The 20,195-nt window shown below is 32.7% G+C and overlaps 1 protein-coding gene across 1 annotated transcript in view; it reads right to left on the reverse strand.

The window, feature by feature from the left end:
* LOC124355603 overlaps nt 1–20,195 on the reverse strand; it is a 100,955-nt gene that overhangs the window by 48,248 nt on the left and 32,512 nt on the right. The window contains 10 exon segments of the mRNA XM_046806766.1: nt 1,024–1,178; nt 5,897–5,935; nt 5,937–5,984; nt 7,377–7,563; nt 8,792–8,901; nt 11,162–11,270; nt 12,604–12,744; nt 14,024–14,178; nt 18,368–18,435; nt 19,455–19,506. Coding sequence (XP_046662722.1) covers nt 1,024–1,178; nt 5,897–5,935; nt 5,937–5,984; nt 7,377–7,563; nt 8,792–8,901; nt 11,162–11,270; nt 12,604–12,744; nt 14,024–14,178; nt 18,368–18,435; nt 19,455–19,506 — 1,064 coding nt within the window.

The following is a 20,195-nucleotide window of genomic DNA, read 5'->3' on the forward strand; positions in this document are numbered from 1 at the left end:
ATGTAATTCAGAAGCAAATATTTGTATTGCCATAAGTCCACTTTTCTGTTTGGCTGCACAAAATCACAATGAACAAATTCCAAAAAATAGATAATTTTATGAAATTTTCATTTTGGCTTTATTTTAAGAATCTTACAAATAAATTAATAAACATTAAATATAGATGTTAGTGTATCATTATTAGCTAATGTTTGATAGTCAGGTAAAATAATAAAAATACATCTTGAAAACTATCAAAAATTGCCTACAGATCACAAAAATAAGCAAGTATCTCAAAACATTTCTTAGTAAATGTTTCTCAATAGGGCTATCATGATAAACAAAATCTTTAGTTTAAATTGCTTTACATGTTTTCCCTGCTAACTATACAAAAAATTAATTAAACGTTGATAAATCTACATGTAAAACAAACAGCAATTTGATTTTTGTTAGTTACGTCTGAAAATGGTATGAGAAATAAGAAATCAAAATCATTGAGTTAAAATATTGATGTCTCTCTTTCGGATTGATTTTGCTCCTCAGAACCTCAATAATAAAAAAGTTTGTTTTAGTATGGTAAACTGCAAATAATAAACAAAATATATTTAAAAAATAAATTGGATTTGTAATAGTAAGAGCATAAAATCAGTAAAAGTCGATGTTTAAAACAAATTCATAACAACCGTGGATAGACATGATTGTTTAGTAAGAGTGTACACGTATTTTTAATCAGCTAAATAAGTACGATGTTTAAGTTCTACTGAATATATTGAAGCAACAGTATATTTTTTAGTAAGGCATTAAGAGACCCTTTCTAGTTCCATAACAAGTAATGAACAACGTAAAATATTACTACTACTACTACTGCTAAAGGCGATGATATACTTTATTAAACTTATGAAAAAAACCACTTAATTTAAGTAGGACCTACGTTGTAATGATAAAAAATACTTGCTGAATAAAAAATAACCAGGATTTAAGTGAAATTCAAATACAGGTAACTATATGTATTTCAAACTAACAGGCAAGCCTGTGTATTCTCACTTGAAAGGAAGACTAGCGAGTAGATCCGCAGGACATCCATCAACACTTGTCAGCTTCCCAGGAAACTTAAGCAGTCCGCTGGCTTTGTAATACTGAGCACCAAAAATAACTACTGCCATCGTTACCATGCTCACTATACTGCCAACCATCGCACCCTGGTAAAAACATTTGGTTGCATCAGTTTGTTGTAATTTCAACATACAAATAAATTGACTTAAGTGATCTTTTACTAGGAAGGTCTTTATCCAATTAACTTTTAAAAATACAATGATATAGATATATTCTTATACGGAGTGCAAATAACAAAACTCCTCCTGAATTTAAAGCAAAAATTTAAAGTTTAGCAAATTTTTATGATATTAATTCAAGCTTCTTTTAATTAGTTTTGTATTTCATTATACCAAAATGAAGGTTTTAGAGAACAACACAGAAATTTCCAGTAGTAATCTCTTACTTTGTGACCCATTAAAAAAACAAATATGAAATCCAACTGTGATTAAAAACAAATGTTTTACTTGTCTCTATACAAAATGAGGGCTGATTAAAATTTGGAACTTTATACTTTGGACTTGTGCAAGTTTGAAATACACTATAAATTATCGCTTGGGTATCAATAATAATTAATTGGACAGTACAATTATCCAGTTTGGAGAGAGAACAATAACTTATGGACAGTACGAAATAATAGTGGGTTGACACAAAGTCAAACAATATATGTTAGACTATCTGGGATGCTTCAGAAAATCTTGAAATAAAATCTGGAGTCACGTAATGATTTATACTTGAATCAATACTATTTTATTATATAATAATATAGTAACATTCATAGTTAGACAATAGACAATAGACAAGTTTCTTTATTGACATATTCTTAAAGAATAGTAATAGAGTCACATATTATTACAAAAAGTTAGCTTATGATGAAACAAAGTCAAGGTTTTTGTAGTCTCCATTCTCCATTGCAGGCGTTCAGGAACTCATCCAGTGTATAAAAAGGTTGATTTACTAGGAGGTTATGCAGTCTTCCTTGTAGGGCATTCCTCTTCAATCCTTTCATTGTATCTGGTAGAGCATTCCACAATTTCCGGCCGATGTAGGATGGTTTTTCTTCAAAGATTGCTGTGCGATGTGGGGGCAGAACGTAGTTAGTTGCATGACGAGTTGTACGAGTGGAAGTCTTTCCCTGTTATGACTATGAGCATGTAGAATAACTTCTTGAATGTACAGAGCAGTGATAGTCTTTATGCCAAGGGCTTGGAAGGCTTGCCTGCAGCTTTGTTGAGGTTCAAGGTCAGCGAAGATTCTGATGGCTTTTTCTGTAGGATGAGCACCCCGTTGAGGTTCCCAGCAGAGGACCCACCCCATACAGCGAGCCCATACCTCATGTGCGTTTCTACTAGTGAATAGTAAGCTGTTTTTGCTGTTTCTAAATTTCCAGTCCATTTTATGCGCCGCACAGCATATATACCTGTGCTGATTTTTTTGCTGAGGATGACTCCTAGAAATTTAACGTGGTTTTCAATTTCTACGTCAGGTATTTTTGGAATGTAGTCTTTTCTTTTACTAAAATTAATCTGTATTGTTTTTGATGGGTTTACAGCCAAGTCATTTTTTCTGCAGTATGTCAGTGCTTTGTGCAGGGAGTTGCAGGCAGTTGTATGCACTCCTTCTGCTGTAGCACCACTGATTAGGAGTGTTGTGTCATCAGCATACATAACACAGGTGGTGTTGTGGTCTTGGATGTATGCTGGGAAGTCATTGACAAATAAAACAAAGATGACTGGGCCTAGAACTGATCCTTGTGGCACGCCGCGTGTGACTGGTTGTGGGTTTGATTGAAAGGTGTTTTTAAAGCCATGTGTAGTGCTCTGTACTTCAACTGTCTGTGTTCGCCCTGAGAGATAACTCATAAACCAACTGTTAGCTATACCAGTAATGCCTAGAGATTTAAGTTTTTTTGATATGAGATCATGTCCTAGACAGTCAAATGCTTTGCTGTAGTCAAGAAGCAGAGCAGAGATGTATTGTTCTTTATCTATTTGGTCAATGATGTATTCAATTAGGTTGATGATAGCTGATGTGGTTGATTTACCTTTCAGAAATCCATGTTGACAACTATTGACTATGTTTAACTGCTCCAGGTGGGTCATAAGTCTATTGAGAACTACTTTTTCAATTATTTTAGAAAAGGTTGAAACAAGTGAAATAGGACGGTAATTTTTATTTCAGTCGTTGATCCTTTTTTATGTTTTGGATACACTTTTGATTGCTTTAATGCAGCAGGAAACTGACCAAGGCTGAAAGATGCGTTTATTATGCTGACCAAAGGTGGTATTAGCTCTTCAGCACAATGCTTTACAATTTTTGATGAGTATTCATCCATTCCACTTGACGGTTTAGATTTAAGGGAATTGATGACCGCTCTTACTTCTCTGTCACTTGTCGGGCTTAAGTTGAAAACAGTTTGGCAGTTGTCTGTTATGGACTGGTTGTTTGCATTGTTGTCATGATTTCCTACTGTGTGGTTGCTGAGTTTCAGTGTTGCTTCAGCAACTTGAGTGAAGAAAGTGTTGAAATGTTCTGCAACTTCAACTGGATTATCCACCACTTGATTCATTTGAATGAATTCTTTTTGCTGACAGAAATTTATTAATAATGTCTAAACAGATCTTCATTAGAGGTGAATTAATTAATTAACATTATTAATCAGTGGTGTGATAATTCTGGATTTTCAGTAAGTATCTCATCAAACTAATTTATAGAGTTCTCAAATTCAATAGGAAATCAATATATCTCAAATGTAAATACTATATGAATTAATATTAATGCTACACATTCTTGAAATGAAATAAAGTTTCACAGAATTATAACTATAATATTTAGCATGTTTAATTGTGTTGTCCCTGTAAATGTTATTTGCTCCAGCAAAAGAGAATTTGAACTTCATTTCCTGACAATTCACTGAGGACTATTGAAGAGCATGATGGGTAAAAGCTGTATGACCACTAGGAACAAAGGTTTAAATGTTCAATTGTACATATCTCCATTTTATTCACGTTCCACAAATTTAATACTTTATCAAATATGTAGAAAAATTATTGAGTAGCCAAAATATGGGCTGAAGAGACTTTTACATCTAAATATAATATTTTTTCGTATGGGTTGGCATGAAGTGTGAACTGTACTCATTGTCTCATGAGATGAGCTGAAACATTACCCAGAACCCAGAAACTAAACAGCCTGCTTAGAGTTAGTATATCAAAATTGTGCATTTTTGTGGAGTGATTTCTGCAGGCAAATGATGTTTATTCTTAATGGAAAATTTCACACTAAGCTATTTTAAAGGAAGGGAGTTTTCTAGGACAGGTCATAGGTGAACTTAGAATTGATGCAAACCAGCATTCTTAATTGCAGAATTTTACAATTCAATGTGTAAAGGGTTCATCACTGACATGTATAGATAATCCTCAAGGTTTCTTCTTAGAGTATTGTCCACTTTGTAAAAGAGCAGACCAAGAGTAAAGATTCTGACACTGAAACGATCTCTATTCCAGAAACATTAAAGGTTTAGTGTGTTCAAAGAAGAAGTTAACTTTCTCGTGTGGTTTGTCAAGTATAGAGGGAGTTCAAGTAAGCCATGAGTTGTGGTAAATTCATGATTTGGTTTAATTTAAGGGCAGAGAAGTGTCTCATTTTGTGATAATGATCACAGGTGATAAGGTGATAAACAGCAATCAAGTTAAGTGACAAATGAAAGAAAATATAGAATTTTTATTAGATTTGAAGGAGTAGAATTTTAATGAACAATACTATTGTACAAATTTAAGTATGACACCCAGTTTAAAAGTTTTGTATTTCACTTTTAAAGTTTTGTATTTTGCCTTTAAAGTTTTGTATTTTGATCTTAGGAAGTTTAACTTGAGGTACCATTGTTTGTATCTAAGGGACATTTTAGTTTTTGCAGCAACTGATGATAACATCAAGAGAAAAATGTGTCACCATCGCACTTGAAGTTTACACAAATAGATATAAAGACAAATAGATAAATAATATATTGTTCTCATTTTGAATGAGAGTTGTCTTGGATACATTCACAAGGGTATTAATCTGCAAGAGGAAGAGAGAAGTGTCACTGTTGATAAGGACCAACAGTCAGGGTTGTAGTCAGCTTTGGAGGGCCCCGGAAAATATATTCGGCTGGGACCTGTTACGTCCACCTCTGTGCTGTCCGTTAACACGGTTACTTCAAATAGACGTGTGGCGAGATCACGGTAAAATTGTCTGAAAAAAACTGGTATGAATACGGGCTTACTGGCAGTGTGAATAGCAGTCAGTAGATTTGTCGTGACTGTAGTTGGCCATTCATAGTTTGAGAATTTGATTTACCATTGCAAACTGAGGTTATTTAACAATAAGATAAGTAAACTGTGGAAAATAAAGTGAATAAATCTTAGTTCAACATAAAGCACAAGTGATGAAGTAGTTTCAATAATGTAGTAACAATAGACTACATTAATTTTACCAAATATATTGAACAATAAAATAAAACACACATGTAGTTTTCATTAAAAAGCATGTTGGAATGTGATTCAACATGTAATTCAGGATTCCACTAAAAAAAGTCTCTAGTTTCCTTGCATTCTCAATGGAGAGTAAAGACTATATTGTGATAGTGTAATTTCTAACAAATGTTTCAGTAACATTTATAAACAAAAATTGTTGTTTAAACTAATTTGGTCCCAGATTTAGTTGTATTTTATATGCTAATTTGAAATCCATAAATTCAGTCATCCTACACAGGTATGTACTCGTACATCTACAGAAGAGCTTTAACTAGAATTGAACATTTTACATCTAAATTATAAATACCAACCTTGGCATTCGCTCTTGGAATGAAAATTCCAAGAGAAAAAAACTCCAACAAGAGCCCCATTTGTAACCCCAAGTAAGCTCAAAGCCATCTAAAAGATTACAGAAACAAAAATATATCAATTGTTTTATCATCAATATTATTTTATGTATAATGCTGTAATGTACATATAAGTTTATTGTTAAGTACTTGACAAGTAAAGCACTATATTTTATGTTCTAATACATAATACCGACAAAAACTATTCAAGCATATTATTTCTAATTTATATTGTAATTAATAGAAAATAACTCATTTACTTTATGTTTTTTTTTTTTTTACTTTTCATTGTAAGCATATTATTTTTCAATTATCCTTGTAAAGCACATGTATTCACTCTAACAAAATTTGAAAACAAATCACACAATTTACAATACCATAGTGCATTCAAACAAAATTGATCATGATAAAATATAGATTCTTTTTTTTCACATAAACTGTTGCTTTTTCTACATCCTTTCTTAAAACCTTTGTTTCTTTAAAAAGTTTGCAATAGTCCAATAATGCAACACACATAAATGGACACTTTGTAAATTTCCTCAGGTGATGAAATCCATTGTATTTTGACATTGTATAAAATCAATTTTTTTACTGGCAATAAACCATAAGCTGGTTGTAACATTGCAATTGTTGCAATATGGCCTAATAAAGATTATATAACTTGAAACAAACACTGCTTGTTTTGGTTTAGTAGGCGTTACAAAGAATATTTAGTACTTATTATTTATTAATTATAATGCATTATATACGTCTTTTAGTTTGAGTTCAAGTTATCCTACTATTTCAGTTCTTTATTTGTTCTACAGTCCACAGGTGACCAACGAGAGTAAATCTATAGCATTGGTAGAGCACATAAGGACATTCACCTCTCTTCAACTAACTAAATAATTTTCAACAACTAATGTATTTTATATTTCTTATGTCCTCTACACTAATCTGTGTTCTCTTTCTTTCAGTTCCTATTTTATTCTCCATCGATTTTAATATTTAAGACTCGGACGACTGTTTAGCTGCTCCTCACTGATATTGACCCCGAGACTTTGATCTTGCCTGGCTGACAGACCTCCCTTCACCACCTGCCAGTGTCAGTTTCAGAGTATATTCCATTACCGGTATCACTTATTATGCTGTCCATAATGTTGAGTTGATCATATCCACATCACAATAATTTTTGGCTTATAATTCAAAAATTATTCTTTTGCACATAGTTAAATTTACTTTTTTTACAAAATTATAAATACGTCATTCCTAAGCACAGGATATGCTTCCCATTTAGGCATTGCTTCTAATATAAGTTTTATCAATAATTTTAATTTGAATTGTATTTTATGAACTTCTGTGACTTATTTTAAATACCTGTTTCTACACTTTTTGTATTGTGTTCATTATGAAATAATGCTAATAAAGGGATAAATTTTAATTGATTTAATTTCCACAACTCAACCTGAAATAAGGAGCCAAGTTTCTGGACTACGAAGACCATGCAGATGCAGATGAGTCCAATCACAAGCACAATTATCTTCAGCATGAAAGCCTGCTTTGCCTCCGATTGCCTCTTGCCTTTCAGCACAAACTGGACAAAGTCCTCGTAGAGGGTACCAGCCACTGTGTTGAGACCCGCAGACATTGTGCTGCCAACACCGTATTAGTAAGAATTATCAACTATCCAAATGCTCAATCCACCTCTAACATTGTATTTGCAAGTAAGTTTTAAGAGCCACTGATACTGATATTATATCTTACTATGATGTATTACAATAAGAGCCAAGCGAGTTACGATGCCACTGTAGCCGGACTGCCAAAAAAACCCAGCTGTAGTGAAATGACCGTAAGTTTTACACCATAGCAACAATGTTAAACTTTTCTTGTTGCAGAACTATGGAGATGTCACATTTTAAAGATAAAATTAATACGAATCCATATACTTTATCTTGAAAATTGTATACCTTTTTGTACTTAAAACTTAATTTTCAGTTTTTCTTATAGTACATAACTGATAAAGTAAAAGGTTTGATTATTTTTCTGAATAATCAATAAAAATGTGTATTGTATCTTAAAAATTAGACATATCCCATAATTGTACGACTAAAAATAAGGTAGTCAAAGTTTGTGAAGTTTAACTTCGTTCTATTGGGGTTAACATAAAAATGGACACCAGCACATTTATTTAAAAGCAGATTGTATATTTTTAATAATCTAACCCATGTTTTTCTTTAGAACATAACAAATATTGCTTAAAACTATAAACAAATAAACTATTCGAAGATGGCAATCAGTTTAATTCTTATAATTATCATTTTAATATTTTCTTTGCTTACTTCAAAGTAAACATTAAATTATAAGAATTAAATTTATTGCTATCTATTTAATTGTATTATTTTATTAATATTTTAAAAATATATATAAAACAAAAGTAATAATTATTTTACTGTACAATTAGTATTTTTTTAATACTAGGCTTTTTATGGAATTACGTTTTTTAAAGACTATTATGAAAAAAGTAAATAAATTACATTGACCAGAATCAAATCAACTTTACACTGATATCTGAAAAATCCATGCATAGCAAGTCCCTTAAGAATGATTTTGAAATTTAAATACACAAAACAAATTAAGTAAGACAGTAGAAAAGCATATAATAAAGAAATTGTGACTGCTCAATTTTAAGCCATATAAATATAAACACATTGAACATAATTTGGCATGCCACCTCCATCAATTTATTATTCAGGAAATCTCTGCCTTGACTGATACAAGAATCAAAAGACAACAAAATCCTTAAATAACAGCAACACAATTTTTTATTATGATTATTCAACAGGCAATACCACATACTACAGATAGGTTTCAGAAACATACCTAAGAGCTGCACTGAGCACACCAGATATGAAGAGTCCTGTAAGTCCAGGATACTGCTGAGCAACCTCCATCACATAGTAGGGCAACAACTGACCAGACTGCTGAACTGCCTGAACACACCATAAAATTAGTCTTTTTCCTTTATTTGAAGTTAGTTTTTGAAAAAGGATGGATTGTGAAGGAAACATGATTTTTTCGGACATTTGCAATCAAAACAAATTGTTTAGCTATACAAAAGAAAATCAGAAACACTATGTTTCGAGATCTGCAATTTGATCTCTTCTTCAGGTAAATAACTAACCTAACACATAATTACAAACTAGGTTAAAATAAACAAATCATACCAGAGCATTGTGACACGTGTAGTCAGGAATCATAACCACCATGTTGTGTGTCAACTTCAATAACTCTAAAACATGCACTTAATAAAAAACTAAACACAAAACTAATTATTAAAACTGAACTACAGAAACAGGTCACATTATAGGTCTGCATTTGCCGACCAACCACCTACGACTGACCAGAGGCCAATAGCAAAATGGTGATCGTCACAGCAGAAACAAGATGGCGGCAAAAAAGGAAGAGAACAGGATTGGCCCTTTTTTATTATTATGGCTTCATGCTATATGAACCTCTTAAAACTATACTGTGACTCTGCATTGGTTTTGTACAAATATCTAATCTGTTTGGTATTTTTGGTTTTTTTTTAGTTCATTTTTCAGTGGCAACCAAATTAGTCTCACCCACAGGATGCTATGAGAAAGTCTCAACATCCTCAAAGTTTCCCCAGTTACCAATTCAAACAAGTTCGTCATTCCTCCTAAGATCTTGTTGTTTGATTGCTTAATTATCTTTCTGGTGGTTACTGTACATTACAGTACAGTATTTAATGCCATGCAAATGAATCAGCTCTACTGATGGGTGATATAAAAAAATCTCATAGAGAAAGATTAACACATTAATTTGATACGAGTATGTAGCCAGCGTAACAGTATGGATATCTATACAACCTCTAAAATGTTCTACAAACTAAGCGATTACTGCCCCCAGGAGGGTTCATTCATGGCTGGTTTTTACTTTCCAATTGTACCTGTACTGGGAATAGCAATAACCGATGTGTCGCTTAAATCTGAGGCACCTTATTGATGTTCAGGAGCAGCATATCCCTAACCACAAATGTCAAGATATTGAGTTGCAAAGGGTGGATTGATAAGTCTAGTCTACTGTGGAAGATGACTTTTGGAGTTGGTGGGGCTCCTTAAGTGTTAAGGGCGTTTGCTAGCCTACACATAAGAGCATGCCACTCCCTGACTGCTTTGACTGGAGAGGTCGTTTCAGAGCTGACCTCCTATTCTTTCAAGGAGCTATGACAGATTAATTCCTAAAATCCTTCCTCATGATCTTGACAGGAAGCGGCCCCTACCCCCAACCTTAGCCATCCAGAATATCCTGCCACTCCAAAAACACCACAAAGGTCCTTCAGAACTAAGTGCAATTTCTCAGCTTCTTGTCCAAAGAGAACCAATTTAAAAAAAAAAAAAACAGTTGCCGCTCTGATCTCAGAATTTTATCAAATTTTTGTACCCTTACAGTGATAGCAGTGTGTAGAAGTACCTTGAATGATGTCACCAGTCCTGTTAGCCATCACACGCTGCTCTGTAATCTACGATAATCATAGTTGCGAAGAATGATTTTGATCATATTTTGTATCAATTAACTTTTGTTGGTATCCTTAATGATCACTATGTTTTCTTTTTAAAGCAATATGGAACGTAAGATTTTAAAATGTTTGTAAAAATTACTGAGCGATTTGTAGAAAGCACTAAAATATTAAATCTTTTGCTTGGAGACAAAATTTATTTCTGTTATTACCAGAGTTATAAAAATGAAATATAACATGTTTCATACTTTTCTAATAAATTCTAATATTCATTTATGATACATTTATAAATCCTGATTTATTTGTTTGTTGCTAAATAGTACACATATAAACCTTTCAATTTTATCATATTTTATCATTTCATGACATATCTTCTCTTAAATTATTATATAATCATACGTGGTAGGCTGAGGGGAGGGGACAACACAACATTCATTATTTGGATGGAAGGGGTGGCAGATTCTGATAGTCCACCTCTGGTCAAACTTCCTAGGAATACACCTTGATCTAGGACGGACTTGGAATGAGCACATTGATTATGTTTGTGCCAAAATCTGCTCACACATTTTTGTTCTTAGAGCTTTAGACAAATACTGCCAGAATCAGGTACTGATTACAACGTATTAATGTTTATTCATCGGGGATATTCTTTTGTGTAATCAACCCTCTATATGGTATTTGTATCATATAGTAACATAGCTTTAACGTACCTTAGTGGCTATGGGGTCACAGTCATGATAGTTGGCATACATCAAGAGGCCCACAAGTGTTACCAGTCCCTTGATCACAAAGAAACCAATGAAACTCCAAAACATCACCCTATAAAATAGAAAAGCTTTACATTTGTACATCTGTTAATTAAAGGAAATAACAACAAAAATTGGTTCAAAGCTAAGAAAGTTTTCCTATTTGAATATTGAGAAACTCATGCAGAAGATCTTAAAATTGGAAAAAAACGCGTTGAGTCAATGTTCTTTTCTACAGCAACAAGCAACATCCTTGTGACATAACGGTCTCATATAGCGTCTATGGTGAAGCTATATACACAAGTTAGGGATTTCATGATGTATCTGAAATTTGTGATCTTTGTATTGACAGTCAACGTCTGTGAGAAGTGAGAAATGTCAATGTTTTATATATATATATATATATATATATATATATATATATATATATATATATATATATATATATATACAGGGTGGGCCATAAGTCAGTTGTCAAAAATGCATTTGGTGCAATAATATACCAAACAAGCGAAAATACAAATACATTTATTTTACTATGTAGTACAAATACAATTTATTAATACAGGAAAACATGTAGTATTCAATGAACCTACAAAAGATGCTCAAAGTGTTCTCCATGCTGTTCTAAGCAAAGATTGCATCTTTTCAACACAGATTTACAAATTTTGTCGCAAATGTTCCTGGACTGTAAGTTTTCAAATTCTGATTGGATTCGTTCCTTCAAATGCTCAATATTACGAATCTTGACTGAATAAACCTCATTTTTTAGTATACCCCAGACTGAAAAATCCATCGGTGTTATATCTGTGGACCGTGGAATGCAAGATAAACATCACTATAATTATGATCATGTTTCCACCATGTTTGCAAAACAAACACACGCTGTTCTGTTGTTAATTTCCTATTCATACTTTCTCAGATATCGACAATAAACAAACATAACCTCAAACTGCTAGTGTTTGACTTAGTCAAGTTCACAACTACTACGCTAGGAAAAACAAAGTCTAAGTAAGGATTGCTAGTGACAACTGACTTATGGCCCACCCTGTATATATATATTCCTATATATGGGAATTTTCAATCAGGGCTGATTAAGATTTGATGATAACTCATCAATAAATGATCAACACTTAGGTCATCAAACTAATTTTAATTAAGTGGTTTTATGTTGGATATTATAGGCTTAATTAGTTTATATCAAATAGCATCTAAAAAATTGTGTAATTCTAACAAAACTTCAATTATATTTTTTATTAAGAATAAAATTAATAAAAAAAGAATAATAAATACTAAATTTGTTGGAATTAATATAAAAATTAAAACTATTCAATTACATTTATTTAGAGTCATGTAAAGAACAATGGTTTGTAAAAAATGTTGAACCATGAATATTGAATACTCACGATTTGGACTCTTTGAATGAAGACACAGCTATGAACCGTTGCACTGCACCTGGGTGGACAGCGATCTGTCCGAGCCAGAAGAAAGTGGAGCCGATAACCACTGACCAGAATGTGTTTCGCTCAAAAGGACTCAGATCCATACTGGCAACAAAGTATGTTAAACAGTATTGTATAAGATTTTAAGTCATTTTAAATAGAATATCTACGAACATCCAAACATATTCTATTTAATCTATTACAGCACAGATGCGATATCAGCAAATTTATTTATTTTCCAAGAACAAATGACTATAGCACTAGTTAGTGCAAATGAACGTACTGGATATTTAGGATTATGCATGGTTTTTTTTACATAAACCTTGTTCTATTGCCAAATTTGATTTTGGCAAGGCGGTCACTATACAGTGATTAATTTTAAATTTTTTGCTTGCTTAACCTATCTATTAAGATTTTGTTGCGAACTAACAAAGACGATAGAAATAATTCTAAACACAATGTTCTATTTTCGTAACATATAATGATGGTAAATTTTTTAAATCCTGTTTTGCTCTCAAACCATCCATCATAAATTATAAACTTTCTCCCTTAACATATGACATACAATGCAGAGCATACTAGAAAATCTAGGCTAAGCCTGATGGTTTCATCATTTGGGTAATCAATAAAGATACCTATAACTGAAGTTATTATGATATCATCAGCAAGTAGCGTCGAGGAGAAAATGTACTCGTACAATGCCTTCAAAATATTATTGATGTACAACATAGTCCAAAAATTGGCTATTATAGCACACCTCAGTTTCCTTCAACCTTAGATGAACCAACAGAGACTATTTTTTCTTAATGAGTCAATCTTTACTTAAAGAACTATTTCGTTTAAGTATGAACCTAGCCAATTCAAAGCTGGATCTATATCCCATAATTTGTTTGGAGGGCATCTGTCTCAATAACACAGTCAAGTGTTTTATTAAGATCAAGACACAAAACAAGAGGGTGGTTCTTTGCTTCCAGCCCAGATACTATCTATATTTAATGTATTGATCACATCCAGGTTATCGTATTATTTAAAGATTAAAGTTTTTGTTTAATATAGTTTATTTTGCTACATCCTATTTTAAATAACAAGAACGTAGCCAGGAAAAATGTTTGGATGGGATCCAGACAACTGATATTTTCCTGTAGTGGACAGAGGGAGCAAGGCACCATTTTGTTCCTTAAAAAGTTTTTGATTTGTTTCTTTATTGTGAACGATCTTTCAGCAGTACATGTCAGTAATACTGAATTATTTAAATAATAATAATCATTTACTAAAAAAAGTAATTGAAAAATTTGAAAGTTTGGGGGTCCAGACCCCTTGGAAGCCTTGATAGCTACATCTTTGTTAAATACAAAAGTAATATATAGGCTATGTTACTACTAACTTGAACAACTCAAGCCTGCTGCTCTCTCCGTTGATTCTAAAAACTTCCGAAATGCTTCCGATTTTTAAGAATCCTAGGATCACAACAAAGATAACCGAACCAAGAGTGAAAGCACTTTGCAGTGTGTCTGTCCATACAACAGCTTTTAAACCTCCCTGAAAACATAAGCACAGTAGTAGATCAATCCTTTTTTTAGTTTTTTATCAATAATACTTTCATTGTGGCAAGGTATGACACCTGATGATGGCATCTTTGATGTCGAAAGGCCTCGTATTAAAATATAAAAATTATTGGAGAATTGTGAGTTTTCTTTTATAAAATAATAGAAAAAAGGTATGAATAGTTTAAAATAATTCAAAACTTTTGGGTTTTAAACAATACCTAAACAAGTGCCTGTTTTTTTTTTCTTTTATTGTAACAAACAAATAAAAAATTAATTTAAGAACATGATTCTTTACGGTTTTATTGCTTTGAAATATGGTTGCAAAAGAAATAAATTTTATGCTTATTACAACTAAGTGTAAATCTAAAGTATCGTTTAAACTGGTAATGCAGTATTGTTTAAACAGGTAATGCAGTAGTAATGGGCAGATTTAGATAACAGAGGGTCATTGGTGTGCCAGTTTTTAATACAAACATAAAAAAAACCTGTAACTTCAGACTAAGTAATTTTTATTTAATTTGTTCAACACTAATTCATTATATTTCATAGCAATGCACCATTCAAGTAAAGAGTATTAATACAGTCATAAACTTACCTTAATACTGGTTCTTTTATATAAGCGTCCCACTCTCATATGTTATTGTAAAATTGTACATCAAATTTTGGGTGTGCAACTCCTCTCACTCCTGTAAATCTGCCCATGGTAGTAGTGTTTAAACTAATAGTGCAGTACTGTTTAAACTGACAATGTAGTAATATATCAAGTTTGTAAATCCAATAAGCAATTCAGATCAGTGCTACTTTATGGATGAGATGTCTCAGAATCGTTGTATATTTTTGGAACTTAAAACGGTAAAACATCTTAAAACCTTTGAAGGGTCAAAGATTCTCTCATTACAATATTATTAAGATTGTACAGAAAATGTATGAAGGTGTATAAAGAATTACAGGAAAACAGAAATAACTCAACACCATGTACATTTTTAATTGAAATTCTGTTAGAAACTTTCAAATTACTCTCCTTCTGATGTCATACGATGATTTCCAAGATCTACCCAGTTTTCAAAACATTCACTAATGCCCTTCTCTGAGAGTCTAATACACCCGAAAAAGCATGATTCAAATCACTGCCTATTTGAAAATGGCGTTGCCAAAGCTTCTCTTCCAGATCTGGTGAATATGATGGATGGGGCATGACGTCAATGACTTGATCCTTTATAGAGTCTTGTACAAATTGTGCTCATTGAGCAGGGGCATTGTCCTGATTCAGAATCAATCAAACTCAAAAAGGATTATGCCTTCAACTGAGTCATATGACATTTACATCATGTCAGCAATCTTTCCTATCATCAATCAGTGATCTTTCCACAGCATGACATCAATGGTGGTGGTCTGTCTGGACATGGTGCATCTTCAAGCAGTGGCGTAGCGACAGAGGAGCGAGTGGAGCGACCGCTCCAGGGCGGGGCGACAGGGGGTGGGGCGGCGGGGCGGGCGGACGATAAAAATGGTGGGAAGATTCGCAAAGTCATGCAATTGCGTGTGAAATATACTATCGACAGGCGACAGGCCAGTACAACTAGTCATAGAAGAAGCGTTCGGGGGCTTTTTGGAAGTGGAAAGCCAGAAATCAGAATACTTATCAATGTTGTTATTTTCAATATCATAGAAAAAGTATTCAGATATATCTAAAGTTCGAGGGCAAGGCTACGATGGAGCCGCTAATATGAGTGGTATATATTCAGGCCTTCAAGCAAGAATAAAACAAACAAATCCTGCAGCCAAGTATATTCACTGTTGTGCTCATCATGCCCTTAATTTGGTAATCAACGATTCAGTATCAAACATTCCTGAAATCAGAACCTTTTTTGATAATGTTTCAAAGTCGTTATGTATTTTTTTTTAAAATTATATCAAGATGGCCACTGTTGACTAAGTCGGCTTTGTTACAAAAAAACCTTAAAGAAAGTGTGCCCAACAAGGTGGACTTCAAGAAATCAAGCCGTCGACGCTCTTCGATGTGGTTATTTTGACATAATGAAAGTACTGACTTTCCTAACGTTAGAAGGTAAAGACCAAGAAGAAGTAAACCAAGCTAAATCACTTTTGAAATATTTTGAGCAGTTTCCTACAGTAATATTGAATAGTTATTGAAAGTGTGTTGCTTGAAACTATGGACATAATTTCTAAAAAACTTCAAAGTACCGAAGAAGACTTGGAACACGCAAAACAAATGCTCTTTAATCTTAAAACAAAAATTAACAAACTTAGGAATGAGTGGCAAACAGTTACAGCAGATGCAACTAAGCTTTGTTTGCAATGAAAAGTTTGTACCACATTTCATTGACTCAAGAAACAAAAAAGAAGACAAGAATGTTTGATGAAGTGCAAGTTGATGACCCTATTAAAGACAATGAGAAACGTTTCCGGGTTGAGGTGTTCAACCGTAGCCTTGACATAATCACAACACAGCTGACAGAGCGTTTTGAGGCTGTTACTCACATTACTAGTAGTTTCCAATGTCTGAAGCCTTCTTTTTTAGTTGGAGCAAGTGATTGATAAGAAATCTTAGAATCAAGCAAAATTTTGATATTAAACTACCAAGATGACGCCTCCCTTAAACTTAGGTCCACAGCTTGTAAGGCTAAAACTTGTTTTTTAAAGTCACGTGGAAAAACTCAAAGGTATAAGAGATCTTGCAGATTACTTTAATAGTGCGTGCTCAAGTTGGTTCCAGCTTTCCAAATGTTGTGAATGCTTGTTTGATTTTTTGACACTACCTGTTACAACTGCAAGTGCAGAGAGATCATTTTCAAAACTTAAACTGATAAAGTAACTATCTTCGCAGCACCATGTCCCAAGAACGTCTGAGTGCCTTAGCAACCATATCTATAGAGCGCAGCAGAGCCAGGCACATCAACTTGGACGACACAATAACACAGTTTGCTAGCATCAAGTCATGAAAGAAGATTAGTTAAGATAGTAATATGCGAGTTGGTTTTGTAACTACTTAACTACTATGTTCACGTTTTAGATAATGTACTCAAATTTAAACTAGGGTTTTCAATACATATTTATTAAATACATTGAAAATTTGTACTTTCATTCCAAACCCTATGGAATTGAATTGAGATTTAAGTACATATTGCTATACACGTAAACTAGGTCTCTTACAAGGAACAAAAACTTTATAAAGAATAGTAGACTGTAAGTTATTATAAAAAAAAATGATGTTTGGTCAAAGACGCCTTACATTGCTGATGAAATGATGGCCAAGAAACGTTTGTTACGGTAGTGAGGTGAACTGTCGGCACTGATTGATCATGGTAGGTAAAAAAGTTGGGGAAAGGGCGCCAGGGACTGAGTCGCTCCATGGCGCCAAAATCCTCACTACGCGACTGTCTTCTCCCTTCCTTAACTTTCTGTGTCATACAAAAACACATGTCCAACACATAGGATAAACATTTGTGCGTATACACTTTCTGATTCATATTTAGGTTGTTGGTACATGATACGTTCATAATAACACAAAACCTGATTACTGCATGCTGCTGTAGTTTGACATGCTGTGTATGGAACATATCTTTACACAATGGCTCCTTCTTCTCCACGGAATACTTCCACACACTTTGTACACATGTCACAACGTAAATGAAGGTAAGACCTCTCAAAGACAACAACTCCCAAATATTACAGCAAACATATTTGAACACATTAAAATCAGTTCCATTATATTTTTATACACCCTCTGATATACACTTATGCTACAACAGGTTTTGCAAAGATCTTGAAATGTTCTATTGCATTACAAGACATACATATGAGTTTTATTTAAAGCATATAAACCAAATAGCTTTAAACCATATACACACATACATGGGTGTTTCTATGCTGCTATATCAGTAATATCCTTAACCCATTCTTCTCACCTGTACACACCTGTTCTTTGTATTCGCAAAGGTACAATATTGTTAGATAAGTTAATAAATACATACAATTTAAAATTTTATTAGAGTTTTGGAATTTATTTGATTATTTTGACTCAGGGTGGAACTAATTTCTCAAGAAATCTGAAGCATGATAAAATAAACATATTATAGAATAAAAGACTGGAAAAAAAGCAGCTATAATAATAAACCCCCACCAAGAGTACATATATTTCTTTGAAACATGGTACTTACAAAAGAAGTATAGAAGACACAGATGAGACTTACAATAGGTGTGATTATGTGTACAGACACACCAGTTACTGCAAAAATAACAAACATTTATCAGATAATGAATTTTGTAAAATTTTAGTACAGTTTTGATTTCTTGTTCTAATCGTCTTTTGTGGTTGTTAAACATGAATTTAAGGTTTACCAACACAAAATTTGCTGATAAATCTGATTTTGAGGTAATATATGTTAAGTTTTGCATTTTTTAGTTTCTTATCAGTATTTAAAAACATGTTTTGCAAAATGGTTACATACGGTCATTATGAGGTATTCCCTTGATAATTTTTGAATGGTTAGAAATAGAAAAATAAAACTTGGAGATATTTTTAGGTAACAATACCTTTTTTATGTCATAAAAATATCTACGAGTGCTGCTGCCCAAATTTAAAATTTTCAAATTATAACCCACTTTTGTAATAACATTTTTTTAAAGATATAAACCGATACAGTTTGTTCAAAACAAATGTTTTAATCTTTTTTGGCATATTATAAATTAAAGTTAAAATTAATCCCAATAACTAAGTCCAATTTAAACATTGCAAAAAATAAATTATTTCTCCTAAATTCTCACTTTCATCACAAATTTCAAATTAAAAATGCAGGTTAATGAATGAAAACCTCCAAGAGGGATTGTTTCTGCAAATGGATGCCAAAAATGGATATTAAGTAAATCATATTACAAAACATTAAATTTTCAAAAAATGCTATGAAATCATTTTATACAATCTTAAAATTACTACAAATTCAAATCCAACTTAAAAAGCTTGTTCTCTTGATAATAATATAACCTTGGACTTTTATCAACCCCCTTTCAGGAGGCAAAGCACCAAACTTCAAAAAAGTATCAAAAATAACACACTATACCCCTAGAAACATATTGTTAATGTTTTATTTTACATTTTTTTTAACTGTTTGAAGAGTAGATTCAAATTCTTAAAACCAAATTCTAGAAGTTTCTAACACATAAAGGTGGTAAACACCCATAACAAATATGTATTCACCTGATGCCACGGGAGCACTTATAATTAGATTGCAGTAAACAACTAAGTACCTTGGTTGAAGGCAAGAGCTGGAACATATATTACAACTGGAATGAATAAAACCTGGAAAATAACCACATGTATTACACACAATAGTATATAAAAATACAATTTTCTACCATTGCTTTAGTCATAGAATAGTACTGTAAGGCAGGGGCGAAACAATGGGGAGGGGGATGAATAGGATCTGTTCCCCCTAAGAGTATTTAAATTTATTTTCGTCTAAAAATGTCATTTATGTAGGAACTTTGAAATCAATCATAAAAAAATATATGAATTATTCAAACATTAAAACTATTTTGATTTATGGAATATATGACACTCCATATACAATAACTCAATTTTGTTGAAAAGCTAAATACCTACTTGAATTTCAATATCACGCGCAACTATGAAAGCGAGGTTATTTCTTACTATTTCCTTACTATTTCTTGTGGTTTCTACCTGTATCCAATATTTTCAGTAACCGAGTATGCCGGTACTGATTTAAAATCATACTTTACAGAACACTCTTAAAATCGCACAGGCACATGTTCTAGTTACTGTTAATGCTAAATGAGTCCAAGTGCTTTGTACAGCGGTAAACAAATGAAATATCTGTACCCTTAAAGTGCCTGTAACATTAACTTGTGCCGAGTATTTTCAGATTGCAGTAAATTGTAATCTTGGGACAGATCAGAGTAGAATTTACTCGGTACAACGTATTTTTGCATTAGTCTCAGCATCATCAGTTGTCACATTAGTGAGTGAGT

Source organism: Homalodisca vitripennis, chromosome 2, assembly GCF_021130785.1.
Source record: "Homalodisca vitripennis isolate AUS2020 chromosome 2, UT_GWSS_2.1, whole genome shotgun sequence".
NCBI classification, from domain to species: domain Eukaryota; kingdom Metazoa; phylum Arthropoda; class Insecta; order Hemiptera; family Cicadellidae; genus Homalodisca; species Homalodisca vitripennis.